Here is a 15722-nt window from a genome sequence, read left to right as displayed (position 1 = left end):
ACAAAACTCTACTACTGTACTGGAAGCTTCAAATAACATAACAAATTTCAATATATTTGGCTAATACTTTTAGCAAAATTAGGATTCTGCAAACATTAAATTAAAGCATATTAAATATAGCAATACAGCCAATGAAATAACAGGAGAGCACACAAGTATTTACAACTTTACATTACTGCAAGTCTCTGTAAATTTATTTGCAAATACATTCAGTGGCAACTTTGATCCTGTTAATAAACTGGAAGCCTTATTAATATATGTCCAGCAATAACAAAACAATCCTGTGATATTGGACAGTATCAAATGTAATGTGTTGCTTTCACTTGTAATTTATTCTGCAGATCAGCTGAACATTCTGTTTCTGAACTTATTTTCAAAAGTGGCAATTGGGAATATGCAGTACCTGTGGAGCTACTTTCTGGAACAATTTAATAGTTTTTTTTAAGTGTGTCGACTCCTGTAGGCAAACATTTTCGTGCCACCAGGATCTTCCAAGTACCTCGTTTCAGTGAGCATACTTCCCCAGTAAACTTAGAAAATGACCATAGCAGGTTATTCTCGAATAGCAATTTTGCACAGATAAAAGTATCATGTGAATAATATTCTTGATAACAAATGGTCATATCCAGATGCAAATAATACCTTATTGCCTTGGGGTTTCCATGATTAGTGATGCCAAACATTTCTAATTTGTCCCCTAACTTAAGCATTTTGTTAATTGTCTTGAGATAAAAACTTGCACAGAGAAAAATATAGAATATTGACCATGATAGGGACAGAAACATGATTCTACCAAGGATTAAGTACAGATGCTAAAGATAATTTTTGAACTAAATTCCCCTCATTGGATACAAAATCTTCAGGAAAGCATTTAGAATGGTCATACAACTTTGTATCAAGTACTTTGTTTACATAGCTGCACTTGCGCATTGATAAAATGCATTCATGTTAGCTCAAAAACAAGACTTTCCAAAATACTGAGAAAACTTGAGGTTCAAAAACTCTTTGCACCTCTATGAAAAGATCATGAATGAATAATGAGCAGTTCTAAGAGCAGGCATAAACCAAATGGGTATCATTCTTATGTTGGAGTCCTCTTACAACACCAGGAACAATATGCACTCTAATTCAATAACAATATAAAGTAAAAATCACACACCATAACGTTATGGTATACGGTCTATAACCTGATGTTGTGTGATTTTTAACATTGTACACCCCAGTACAACACTGGCACCTCCAAATCCTAATATAAAATAAATATGATTAGTTGAAATGTTTAAAACCATCTTTCAACAAACATGCAAATTTTATTTTACACGTGGTTATTTATTTTATTCTAACATTTTTTTCTTTAATCAGATTATTCCATACTTACTCCCAGAACTCAATGACAGGTGAAGTTGCATTTGGTACAGCTGTATGACTGCAATTGGTGGAATTCAGCTTCTGAAACTCTACACAGTTTTCTTCAAGAAAAATAAACAGACAGTCCATTACTAAAACAGTAATTATCAGTTAGTGAAAATTAATGCTTGCGTATTGGCACTTTAGAAGTTATTGTAGATAATGCCGTCACATAGGGATGACAGTCTTCACACCTTACCTGTGTTCCAGGTGTGTCCACAGGTTGCCCAAGGAAGTTCAGTTGTAAAGGAGTTGAACAGGTAAAATATGGCCCACGCCAAAACAATGATGTAAAACACATTCAAATGTGCCTCAATGACCTGAGTAGCATATCCGATACCTGCAAGCGAATAGCAAGCAATAGTTTTACTGGTTTCTAAAACCTCTGTATCGATGCTAGTCACGGTCAGGCTAAAGGCAGAGCGAGTTACCTTCAAAAAGCGGACAAACTTTCCTCCAGCACGTTATGCCTCCCTCGCTGGTATACTGACCCAGTGCAGTCTCCAGGAAAAACACCGGTATACCACAGCCGATGAAAAAAATCACATATGGAATAAGGAAGGCCCCTGGAAAGGAACAAGGGCAACAAGCTTAACCACAAGTTTTAAAATTTGTCACTTTTGTGACCCGAGTTACCATTGAAATGCTCCTGGTTTATCTTACGTTCAGACAGAGCAACTTATTTACATGCACACGGTAGTGAGACACATCATACAGAGACTGTACAGTGTTCTGAATTTTATTCCCTGCATTCTGGGCATTTTGCTTTGTTAAAAAAAACAAACTCAGCGACTGTGCTAACTAAAAGTACTCATTTAAAGCAAATAAGTTCCACATAACAGTACCGCCTCCGTTCTTGTAACAGAGGTAAGGGAATCGCCACACGTTTCCTAATCCAATGATCTCCCCTGCCACAGACAAGACAAATTCGATTTTGTTATTCCATTGGCCTCTTTCTGACACTTTCTTGTCGTTGGTGCGAACTAAATTGACATTCGATGCTTCGGTATCCATCGCATCGTCTGGCTTCCCATTGATTATTGGAATCGCTTTCTCCGCTGTCATTTCGGCCTGGGGGGGGGGGGAAAGGAAAAGTTTACAGCGATTACCGCATTGTTTTCAATTCTTCCAATCGCTCGCAGGTTTGGATTCTGCATGATCAATTAGTATTGAAACTAATTTGCAATCGACTTGGGGGGGGGGATCATGCAAATAAGCAAACTTAGAATCAGGAGCGCCAGCTCTTCATATGATCAGTTCATGAAGATCTCCTTGCAATGCAAATCAATGACATGATCGTGATCAATTACTCACCGGGTAAGGGTTTTGCTATAAACCCGCCTGTTTGGAATAGTGCAGCTCTCTTTGCTGAAAATAACACTCAATATACCAGCTCTGAGGGAATCCCGCCACGGCTTGCTGGGTCTGTGTGAGGGGAATCAGTTCAGATGTACTTGGTACTCTGGTGATGCCCTCTGCTAAACGACTGACTTGAGAAAACAAACGCACTCTTTTCTCAGATGCTGCTGCTGTTTACTGGAGCTGAGCCATGTGCTGCTGACTGAGCCCTCTCGCTTGCCGTACGGAAATGTATCAATTAATGGCGTAATGTTGAGTTACAGGCGGACAGCATTCGTTGCATGGTTTTAGCACACGGTCCGGCGGCCCGTTTGTAGACTGAGCCGGACAGTTGCAGAGCGGATCAATATCAAACTAACATCTGAATGTAAGGACACGCAGTCAAGGCGGGAGTCCCGTTAGCTGTGAACAGCTTGCAAATGACTAATGTCCTCACACAGTCCTCATTGATCCGCAGGGGTGGGCTACTCAAAGGGAGGCAGGGAGAGAGGGCTGGATTTGAATGTCAGGATCCAAATAGATAGGGATGTTTGATTTAACTTTTCAAAGTTACAATGATGCCGCACTCTCCAAATCTCAGAGCCTGGCTTGTGCAAAGCATAAATATTTATCTGGAAACAACCATTGGAATTGCTTGTGTCCAGATCCGCAAGACAGCCCCTCTCCACTCTCTTAAAATCGGGTCTGCTCTGGGTCGGAGCCTTTAAGTTTGTCCTGTTCACGACCAGCAGCGAAAATGCCATTTTTGTAACCTGTAAGAATCCTTAACACGTAACCCGTTGGACTACAATGCACGAGTGAGGCGTCAACGGTAACTTGTTACATTAGCGGAAAAATAATGTATCATGCATGTTCTCAAATGTTAGATAGTCTATATTTAGCTGAAGTTTCCAAGTAAACAGTTTTCCGATCAATTTCTGATTGGGTAATTAAAGAAGAGACCACCCTCTTGCAGAAAATATTTCTCAAATCTAAAATGCAGAGTGACATCTCTCCTGTCACATTCCGGAGAGTCCGACACACGCTGATCAAAACAGCATTTTCTTAAGAAAGGTGAAGGATTACATATCAATTCAATTTTAACAGTTGGCACCCATATATAATCTCCTAATTCTTAGAATCAGAGAGTCATAACAACATGAAAACTGTCCAACCAGTCTGTGCAGGCAATGTTCCCCAACTGAACTAGTCCCATCTGCATGCGTTCAGCCCATATCCCTCCAAACGTTTCCTATTCATGATCTTATCCAAATGTCTTTAAAACATTGTAACCTGAACCTGCATCCACCACTTACGCTGGCACTAAATTCCACACACAAACCTTAAAAAAACTTGTCCCTCATGTCCTTTTTTAATTTTTTCTACTCTCACCTTAAAAATATGCCCCCCCCCCCCCGTTTGAACTCTCCCAACCTAGAGAAAAGGCCCTTGTCATTCACCTTATCTATGTTCGTCATGATGTTATAAACCTCATTAAATGACCACTCAGCCATATATGTACCAGTGAAAGGAGTCCCAGTCTTTCCATTTTTTTTGATATCTCAAACACTCAATTCTTGGCAACCTCCTAGTAAAATTTCTGAACCCTCTCCAATTTAATAACAGGGCAACCAGAACTGCACACAGTTCTCCAGAAGACGCCTTACCAATGTCCTGTACAACCTCAACATGATGTTCCAACTTCTAAACTCAAAGGTCTGAGCAATGAAAACAAGTGTGCTAAACAACTACTTAACCACCCTGTCTACCTGTGACATAACTGTCAAATATTTATTTACCTGAACCCCTAGATCTCTGTTCTACAACTCCACCCAGGGCCCTACCATTAATTGTGTAAGTCCTGCCCTTGTTTGTTTTACCAAAATGCAATACCTCACATTTATCCAAATTAAACTCTATCTGTCAGTCCTCAGTCCATTTACCCAACTGATCAATATCTCTTTGTAATCTTCACTATCTGTTATACCACCAATTTTGGTGTCATTTGCAAACTTATTAACCATGCCTCCTGTATTGTCATCCGAATCATTTATATAAGTGACAAATAAAAGTGGACCTAATACTAATCCCTGTGGAACACCACTGGTCACAGGCCTCCAGTCTGAAAATCAACCCACCACCACCGTCTGTCTTCTACTATCATGCCAGTTATCTATCTAATTAGCAAGCTCAACCTGAATCCTGCCTATCTCCTTTTCCACCTATCCACTCCATCCTCTCCTCCTTGACCTATCACCTTTATCTCCTCCCCCACTCACCCATTGTACTCTATGCTACTCTCTCCCCACCCCCACCCTCCTCTAGCTTATCTCTCCACGCTTCAGGCTCACTGCCTTTATTCCTGATGAAGGGCTTTTGCCCGAAACGTCGATTTCGCTGCTCGTTGGATGCTGCCAGAACTGCTGTGCTCTTCCAGCACCACTAATCCAGTATTTGCTTTCCAGCATCTGCAGTCATTGTTTTTACCTCACTGACTCACGTATGTTCTAACTTTACTAACTAGTTCACCATGTGGAACTTTGTCAAAGGCTTTGCTGAAATCCAAGTAAACAACGTCTACTGCTCTGCCCTCAGCAATATATTTGGTTACTTCATTAAAAAACTCAGTCATGTTTGTGAAACATGATTTTCCTTGGACAAAACCATGCTGACTATCTCGAATCAAACTTTGCCTCTCCAAATTCATGTAAATCCTATCTTTCAGAATCACCTCCAGCAACTTACCCACTATTGATATCAGACTCACATGTCTATAGTTTTCAGGCTTCTCCTTCCAGCCTTTCTTAAACAATTGCACAACACTATCCATCCTCCAGTCCTCTGATATTTCATCCTTGTTTATAGATTATACAAATATTTCTGCTAGGGGCTCGCAACTTCCTCCCTAACTTGCCACAACATTCTAGGATACACTTGATCAAGATCTAGAGATATATCCACCATAATGTTTTCCAAGGTTTCCAGCACTTCCTCTTCTGTAATGTGAACTGTTTTCAAAACATCAATATTTATTTACCTGAGATCTCTAGCCTTCATTTCTTTCTTGACAGTAAACGCTGACATGAAATATTCATTTAATATCACCCATCTCATGAGGTCCAACACAATGACAACCTCGGTAACCTTTAAATGATCCTACTGTCTGTCCAGTTCCTCTTAAGTATTTGCAGAACCTTTTTGGATTATGTTTAACCTTACCTGCCAAGGCCACCTCAGATCCCCAGTTTGCCTTCCTGATTTTCTTCTTAAGAATGCCACTACAGTCTTTATACCCTTCAAAAGATTCAGTTGATCCCAGGTATCTATAACTAATATAAAACTTCAATATCTTTATTCATGCATTGTTCCATAATTTTACCAGCCTTGCCTTTCACTCATGGAAATAAAATGTTGTTGAACTCACCGTTATCACATTGTCGAAGGTTAACGAGGTTGTCAGTCATCCCTTTACCTGCAAACAGTCTACTCCAATCAACTTTTCAAAGTTCTTGTTTCATACCCTTATCATATGCCTTAGTCTAATTAAGAACTTTACGTTTTATGGAAGATTGATCCTTTTCCCCATCTATTTTAAAACTAATAGTATTATGATCACTAGTCCCAACCTGTTCCCCTACTGACACTTCGGTCACTTGCTCTGCCTTATGTCCTAAGAGATGGTCTAGTTTTGTTCTTTACTGAAAATAACAAATGCTTGAGATCACAGCAGGGTAATATTTCAAGCCTTGATGAGTCTTCATCAGAGACTTCATTTAAGGTTAAAGATAATTCAAAAAGATGCGACAAATACATTAAGAGCTTGCTCTCTCTCTATGGATGCTGTCTGATCCACTATGATCTAGTTGTTTTCAGTACAGATTCCACAATTTGCAGTAAATTGCTCCTACACAGGTTTTGTCCTTCTCTGGCAGGAACATGTAGTAATTGGTAAAGAACATTTCTTGAACACATTTAACAAACTCTTCACCATCCAACCTTTTAACACTATTGCAGTCCCAGTCAATCTTTAGAAAATTAAAATCCCCTATGACACGTTTATTATTCTTATATATATTTGAGTACTGTCTGTATATTTTCTTCGCAATTTCCCTTTGAAATTGGGGGTGGGGGGGGAGGTGCTAAAGTCCAATACCATCAAGGTGATCATTCCTTTTTTATTTCTTACTTCAACCAATATGTTTTTCTCTGAATGATCCCTCAGAAATACCTTCTCTAATTACAGTTGGAATGTTTTCCTAAATTATAAATACCACTCCCCTTCCTCCCTTGCCTCTCTTTTTATCTTTCTATAATGTCTAAAACCTGAGAGTCTGGTGTCTATCTCTCTCAGCCTTGAATATGCTCAGTGAATGAATATCCACAGCACTCTGAGATTGACAGTCCCCTGAATCAAGCATGGGGCACAGAAATGGACACACTATTCCCATTGAGATTGACCCAGAGGCTTATTATTGTTCACCATAACTTCCTGTCTGATGTATCCTGTTCCCATGGGCAGAATAGTTGAGGGCCAATGATCATTGATTTACGATGATAGACAAAGAAACAGTGCCTTTCTTTAACCAGGAACTGGTTAAGATTTCAAATGCTTCACTAATGATCTTCCTTCCATTATCAGGTTATGAAATGAGGATGTGCATTGATGACTGCTCAAGGTTTAGCATCATTTCCAATGACTCAAATACTGAATGTCCAAAAGCAACAAGACCAAAATAACATTCAGGCCTAGAATGTTAAGTTTCACGTAACATTTGTGCCTTGCAAATACCAGCAATGACAAACTTCACCAAGAGCAACTCTAACCATGAATTCCCTGATAGTCAATGGCGTTACCACTGCTGAATCTTGGGAACTTCCCATTGTTCACAAAGTGATTAGGACCAGCAATATAAATACTATAGTCCCAAGAGTAGTTCAGAGGCTCAGAATCCAGAAGCAAGAGATTCACGTCCTTTCTTCCCACTGCCAATCCACAATGAAAAGGCACCAGTTAGGAATTTGACGAAATGCTCTTCACTTGTTTGGATCCATGCACATTCAACAACACTTGACGCTTGACACCATATGAGGCAAAGCAATTCACTTCATTGGCGCTGCCTTCAATATTACACTCCCTCCTCTACCAATGTATAATGGCAGACTTGTGTATCATCAACAATATGCATTGTAGGAATTTGCTAAGTCTCCTTCAACAGCACTTTCCAAACCCACAAATTCTATCACCTAGAAGGATAAGGACAGCATATGGATGTGAACACGACCACCTCCAAATTCCCCTGTAAGCCACATGCCATCCTGTCTTGGAACTGCTTCACTGTTTCTTTACTGTTGATGGGATAAAATTCTAGAATTCTCTACCTAACAGCACTGTGAATGTATTTACCTTACATGGACTGCAGCAATTGGAGAAGTCAACTCACCACTAGCTTCTCAGGGGAAATTAGGGACAGGCAGTACATACTGGCCTTGCCAGTAATAACAATCCTATAACACAGTGAAAAAAGAAATACACCTTATGTACTAAGCACAGCAAACATTTCCCCCTAAATTTGTATCATCAGCAAACTTGGATAAATTACACTTGATGGTTTCTTCTAAATCATTAATATAGATTGTAACTAACTATGTTACTAGCACTGGTGCGAGCAGCATTGTCCTAGCTACAGCCCATAATTTGACTGATTATTTCCAATTTTCCATTTTCTGTCCCTTAACCAATAATCCGTTATATTAATATATTAGTGTCAGTCTCAGGAACTGTTATCTTGTGTAGCAACCTGTTCTGTCGTGTCTTATGACACTGTGTATCATGTGATTACTTTGAACTGGACAAAAGAAAATATAGCTTGTTTGTTGTTAACAAAAAAACAAATTGACTTTGGAAAGCAGTGTCATGGAAACTTTTAGACAAAGATGACTTTTTCTCCAACTACCTAACTCTAAGCGTTATGCTCACACTTATGAATTGAAATAAAAAAGACTGAGGGCAATTAGGAAGAGTCAAAATGGTTTCGTAGAAGGGAAATTATGTTTAACTAATTTATTAAATAAGAATAACATTAGCTATAAATAGAGAGGAGCTTGTAGATGGACTGTGCTTTCATTTTCCAGAAGTCATTTGCGAAGAAAGCACATCAAAGACTATTCAGAAAATAAAAGCGCATGGTGTCGCGGTTAACATATTTGCATGAAAGAAGATTACTGGCAGTTTATTTGCAGAAAATAAACGTTCATGGTGTGGGGGCTAGGATATTAGCATGAAAAGATTATTAGCTGAATGGTAGAAAGCAGAGAATATGTATAAATGAGCCTTTCCCTGATTGGCAGTATATGACAAGTGGAGACATGAGAGGGTCTATGCTGGTGCTCAGCTATTTACCAATCATGTCAATGATTAGGATGAAGGGAGAAATAACATGCTAGATAAATTTGCAGATGACTTAAAAATAGGTAGGAAAGTATTTATGAAGAAGTTATAAGGCATTTTCAGATGGATGTGGACGCAGTTGGGTGAGTGACCAAAATCTGGCAGATGGAATCTAGTGTAGGTAAATTTGAAATTGTTCACTTCAGCAGGAAGAAAGCAAAGCATTACTTAAATGGAGAATGACTGTAGAATTATGAAATACAGAGGGGTCTAGGTATTTAATCCATGAGTGGCAAAGGATAATCTCCAGGTAATCAAAAAAGGTTAATGGAATGTTGTCATTTATTGCGAGAGGAATTGAATGCAAAAGTAAAAATGTTATGCTTCAGTTATGTAGGGCATTGTGAGACCATACCTTGAATAATGTGTACAGTTTTGGTCTCCTTATTTAAAGAAAGATGTCAGTGCTTTGGAGGTGGTTCTGAGGAGGTTTATTAGACTAATAACTGGAAATGCATAAAAGTGGATAAATCCCCAGGACCTGATCAGATGTACCCTAGAACTCTGTGGGAAGCGAGGGAAATGATTCTGGGCCATTGCTCATATATTTGTATCATTGATAGTTCAAGTGATGTGCCGGAAGACTGGAAGTTGGCTAACGTTGTACCACTATTTAAGAAAAGTGGTAAGGAAAAGCCAGGGAACTATAGACTGGTGAGCCTGATGTCAGTGGTGGGCAAGTTGTTGGAGGGAATCCTGAGGGACAGGACTTACATGTATTTGGAAAAGCAAGGATTGATTAGGGACAGTCAGCATGACTTTGTGTGTGGGAAATCATGTCTCGTGAAGTTGACTGAATTTTTTGAAGAAGTAGCAAAGAGGATTGATGAGGGTAGAGCGGTGGACATGATCTATATGGATTTCAGTAAGGTATTCAACAAGGTTCCCTATGGGAGTCTGGTTAGCAAGGTTAGACCTCATGGAATACAGGGAGAACTAGCCATTTGGATATAGAACTGGCTCAAAGGTAGAAGGCAGAGGGTGGTGGTGGAGGATTGCTTTTCCGACTGGAGGCCTATGACTATTGGAGCGCCACAAGGATCGATATTGGCTCCACTACTTTTCATCATTTATATAAATGAGTTAGATGTGAACATAGAAGGTATAGTTAGTAGGTTTGCAGATGACACCAAAATTGAAGGTGAAGTGGACAGCGAAGAAGGTTACCTCAGAATACAATGGGATCTTGATCAGATGGGCTAACGGGATGGGGAATGGTAGATGGAATTTAATTTAGATAAATGTGAGGTGGTGCATTTTGGACCAGCAAATCATAGCAGGACTTATTCACTTAATGATAAGGTCCTTGGGAGTGTTGCCAAACAATGAGACATTGGAGTGCAGGTTCATAGTTCCTTGAAAGTAGAATCGCAGGCAGATAGGATCATGAAGAAGTATGCTTTCTTTTATTGGTCAGAGTATTGAGTATAGGAGTTAGGAGGTCATGTTGTGGCTGTACAAGATGTTGGTTAGGCCACTGTTGGAATATTGTGTGCAATTCTGGACTCCTTCCTCTCAGAAAGATGTTGTGAAACTTGAAAGGGTTCAGGAAAGATTTATGAGGATGTTGCCAGGATTGGAGGATTTGAGCTATAGGGAGAGGCTGTTTTCCCTGGAGCGTTGAAGGCTGAGGGCTGACCTTATAGAGGTTTATAAAATCATGAGTGACATAGAACATAGAAAAGTACAGCATAGAACAGGTCCTTTGGCCCATGATGTTGTGTCAAGTTTTAATTCTAATGCAAAATATAATAACTTAACCTACGAACCCTTCAACTCACTGCTATCCATGTGCATGTCCAGCAGTCGCTTAAATATCCCTAATGACTCCGCTTCCACCACCACAGCCGGCAACGCATTCCATGCATTCACAACTCTCTGCGTAAAGAACCTACCTCTGATGTCTCCTCTATACCTTTCTCCTAATATCTTAAAACTATGCCCTGGGGAAAAGTCTCTGGCTATTGACCCTATCTATTCCTCTCATAATCTTGTATACCTCAATCACGTCTCCTCTCTTTCTCCTTCTCTCCAGAGAGAAAAGTCCAAGCCTATTCAACCACTCTTCATAAGCGAAGTCCTCCAGTCCAGGTAGCATCTTGGTAAACCATCTTTGCACCCTCTCCAAAGCCTCTGTATCTTTCCGATAGGAGGGCGAGCTGAACTGGACACAGTATTCCAAGTGTGGTCTCACCAGGACTTGTAGAGCTGTAGCAAAACCTTGCGCTCTTAAACTCGATCCCCCCGTTAATGAAAGCCAAAACACCATATGCTTTCTTAACAACCCTATCCACTTGGGTGGCAACTTTGAGGGACCTATGTACTTGCACACCCAGATCCCTCTGTTCCTGTCTTTAATCCTATATTCAGCCTTTGAGTTCAACCTTCCAAAATGCATCACTTCACATTTATCCAGGTTGAACTCCACCTGCCATTTCTCAGCCCAGCTCTGCATCCTGTCTATGTTGTGCTGCAGCCTGCAATAGCCCTCAATACTATTGGCGACACCTCCAACCTTTGTGTCATCTGCAAATTTACTAACTCATCCCTCAACCTCCTCATACAAGTCATTTATAAAAACTACAAAGAGCAGAGACCCAAGAACAGAGTCCTGTGGACCCCACTCAACACTGACCTCCAGGCAGAATATTTTCCATCTGTAACCACTCTCTGCTTTCTGTCGGCCTTCAATTCTGAATCCAAATAGCCAAATCTCCCTGTATCCCATACTTCCTGACTTTATGAATGAGCCTACCACGGGAAACCTTATCAAATGCCTTGCTGAAGTCCATAAACACCACACCTACTGCTCGACCTTCATCGACCTGTCTTGTCACCTCCTCAAAGAACTCAATAGGATTTGTAAGGCATGACCTGCCTACCACAAAGCAATGCTGACTGCCTGTAATCACACTGTGCTTTGCCAAATAGTCATAAATCCTATCCTTCAGAATTCTTTCCAAAACTTTGCTGACCACAGACATGTTTAAGGTAAATAGACAAAGTATTTTCCCTGGGGTGGCAGTGTCCAGAACTAGATGGCATAGGTTTAGGAAGAGAGGGGAAAGATATAAAAGGGACCTAAGGGGCAACTTTTTCATCCAGAGGTGGTGCAGGTATGGAATGAGCAGCCGGAGGAAGTGGTAGAGGCTCGTATAATTGCAGCATTTAAAAGGAATCTGGATGGGTATATTAAAAGGAAGGGTTTAGACGGATATGGGCCAAGTGCTGGCAAAATAATTAGATTAGGTAAGGATATCTGGTCAGCATGGACGAGTTGGATCGAAGGGTCTGTTTTCATCCTGTACATCACTATGACTGTATGACTCTATGGGCAGCTTGTCATATGAGGATATGGTTGGATGGCCTGGGCTTGTTTTCACTGGAATTTAGCAGAGTGAGGGATAGCCTGATTGAAATGTAGAAGAACCTAAACGTTCTTGACAAGGTGGAATGGCTGTTTCCTCTGGTGTAAAAACAATAACTGCTGATGCTGGAAACCAAATACTGGATTAGTGGTGCTGGAAGAGCACAGCAGTACAGGCAGCTTTTGCCCGAAACATCGATTTTGCTGCTCGTTGGATGCTGCCTGAACTGCTCTTTCCTCTGGTAAATCAGTCCAGAATTAGGGGGTGTCAGTGTTTTAAAATTAAGGTTTGACCTTTCAATATAAAGATGAGGACAACATTTTTCTCTTCAAGAATTGCATAACTTTGGAACTCTACTTCAGAAGGCAGAGGAGCACAGTTGAATTGGACCAGCAATTATAATTAGAGAAGAGGCAGTCAGGTAGCAGTAACACGATAGGGCTAATATTGCAGAAAATTATGCTAATGCTCTGGCGTCGCAGGCTCAACATTGCACTCCCTCCTCTACCAATGCACAATGGGAGCCTTGTGCATCATCTACAAGATGCACTGTAGGAATTTGCTAAGTCTCCTTCAAGAACACTTTCTAAACCGACAATTTCTATCACCCAGAAGGATAAGAGCAGCAGATGGATGTGAACACCAGCACCTGCAAATTCCCCTGTAAGCCACATGCCATCCTGACTTGGAGCTACATCGTTGTTTCTTTACTGTTGATGGGTTAAAATCCAAAAATTCCTATCCCAATTCCACTATGAGTGTATTTACCTTTCATGGACTGCAGCAATTCAAGAAGGCAACTCAGCACAAGCTTCTCAAGGGGAATTCAGGATGGGCAATAAATGTTGGCCTAGCCAATCCTACAAACACATTGAAAAAAAACTTTACATACTTACCACAGTGAACCTTTCCTCCAAATTTGTATCGTCAGCAAACTTGGATAAGTTATACTTGATCCTTTCATCTAAGCCATTAATATAGATTGTAACTAGCTACTGGCACTGATCTTAATGGCATTGTACTAGTTACAGCCCATAATCTGACTGATTTTTCTAATTTTCCATTTTCTGTCCTTTAACCAATACTGCAATATACTAACATTAGAGAAATTGTTATCTTCTATAGCAATGGGTAGTGTCTTATGAGATAATATTTAAAATTCCAAGTATAAGTGTACCATGTGATTACTTTGAACTGCACAATCAAACAGTTAAAGAAGTCTGTAGCTTCTTTGTTGTTCAAAAAATTGACTTTGGAAAGCAGTGTCATGGAAAATTTTAGAGATTACTTTTCCCCCAACTATCCAACTCTGGCAGATGGAACCTAACATAGGTAAATACGAAGTTGTTCACTTCAGCAGGAAGAAAGCAGAGTATTACTTAAATGGAGAATGGCTGTAGAATTATGAAATACAGAGGGGTCTAGCTGTTGTAATCCATGAGTTGCAATGGATAATCTGCAGGTAATCAACAAGGTTAATGTCATTCATTGTGAGAGGAATTGAACACAGAAGTAAAAATGTTGTATTTCAGTTATGTAGGGTATTGTGAAACTACATCTCAAATAATGTGTACAGCTGTGGTCTCCATATTTGAAGAAAAATGTCAGTGTTTTGGAGGTGGTTCAGAGAAGGTTTACGAGACTGATAACTGGAAATGAGCAGCTTATCATATGAGGATATATTGGATGGACTGGGCTTGTTTTCACTGGAATTTAGCAGAGTGAGGGATAGCGTGATTGAAAGGTAGAAGAGCCTAAATGCCTTGACAAGGTGCACATGAAATGGCTATTTCCTCTGGTGAATCAGTCCAGAATTAGGAGGTCAGTGTTTGAAAATTAGGGTTTGCTCTTTCAGGATAAAAATGAGGAGAACATTTTTGTCTTAGAGAATTGCATGACTTTGAAACTCTCTGCTTCAGAAGGCACGGGAGGCAGTTTAATTAAATGCTTTGAAGGCAAAGTTAGATAAATTCTTGTTAGCTAAGGGAAACCTTTTGTTTGTCCATAAGGTGGGCCAGTATTTATTGCCCATCCGCAACTGCCTCTTGATCTTAGTGAGTTGGTCAGGCCATTTCAGAGGGAAGTTAAGTTTCAGCCACATGCCTGTGATTTTGGAGTCACATGCAAGTCAGACGAGGTAAAGATAGCAGATTACCTTCCCTAAAAGGCATTAATGAACTATATAAGTTTTTTACAATGATCAACAATGGTCACTAATGGGTCATCATTTTCTCAATTAATTCAGATTTCATGATCTTCCATCGTGAGTATTGAGCCTGTGACCCCAGAGCATAAGCATACTTTTCTGGAATACTAGACCCATGGTGTTACTGTTACCTGACTGCTTCCTCTCTAAGTTTAAATTGATCAGAATGGAGATGTCCACATCAAAGGGCTATCGGGGAAGGTAGGAATGTGGAGCACAAACAGATCAGCCAAGATCCTATTGGATGGCAGAGCAGGGTTGAGGGGCCAAATGGTCTGCGTATGCTCCTACTTAGTTATTCCTAATTTTTATAATCCAGAAATATGCTTAAACAAAACCATTAACAAATCACCTGTGTGCTTTCTTTTTCAACTATTCAGCACTGCTCCTATTTATTATCTTTGCAAGTTAGATTCACCAGTTTCTAAAGTGAGAATTAAACCTCAATTCAGAGTTCTAAGGACCCAGGTTGAATTCCAGTCTCGGGCACCTGTGTGTGTTGTCTGCACATTCTCCCTGTGTCTGCAGGGGTTTCCTCCCACAATCCAAAGATGTGCCAGTTAGGTAGATTGGTCATGCTACATTGCCCATAGTGTTAGGTGCATTAGTCAGGGGAAATGTAGAGAAATAAGAGAGCGAATCTGGGTGGGCTACTCCTTGGAGGGTCGGTGTGGGCAAAAAGGCCTGTTCCCACACTGTAAGGATTCTAAGTTCAAAACAATTTCCATCAAGTTCTTAGTGCTTGTCCTGTACCTGCTTAGTAATGCAGGTGAGTTTCTTAAAAAAAAAGGAGGTGGCATGGTGGCTGAGTGGTTAACAGAGTCCCAGGTTAGATTCTAGCCTCAGGCGATTGTCTGTGTGGAGTTTGCACATTCTCCCTGTGGCTGCATGGGTTTCCTCCGGGTGCCCCAGTTTCCTCCCACAGTTCAAAAGATGTACAGGTCAGGTGAATTGC

The 15722-nt window shown here is 40.3% G+C and overlaps 1 protein-coding gene across 1 annotated transcript in view; it reads right to left on the bottom strand.

Annotated features, from left to right (window-relative positions):
- The window catches only part of slc6a11b (solute carrier family 6 member 11b), a 162301-nt gene extending 158952 nt beyond the window's left edge, over positions 1–3349 (bottom strand). Inside the window, exons 1-5 of the mRNA XM_072582165.1 lie at positions 2722–3349; positions 2253–2478; positions 1839–1973; positions 1607–1747; positions 1379–1469 (exon numbers count right to left, since the gene is read on the bottom strand). Of these exons, the coding sequence (XP_072438266.1) occupies positions 1379–1469; positions 1607–1747; positions 1839–1973; positions 2253–2472 (587 nt within the window). The 5' untranslated portion in view covers positions 2473–2478; positions 2722–3349. The remainder of the gene's footprint in view (positions 1–1378; positions 1470–1606; positions 1748–1838; positions 1974–2252; positions 2479–2721) is intronic.
- Between the last annotated feature and the right edge of the window lie 12373 nt (positions 3350–15722).

The sequence above is a fragment of the Chiloscyllium punctatum genome, chromosome 12 (genome assembly GCF_047496795.1).
Source record: "Chiloscyllium punctatum isolate Juve2018m chromosome 12, sChiPun1.3, whole genome shotgun sequence".
NCBI lineage: Eukaryota > Metazoa > Chordata > Chondrichthyes > Orectolobiformes > Hemiscylliidae > Chiloscyllium > Chiloscyllium punctatum.
The sequence above is the reverse complement of the archived record's forward strand: the minus strand, read 5'-3'. Positions and strand labels throughout refer to the sequence as shown.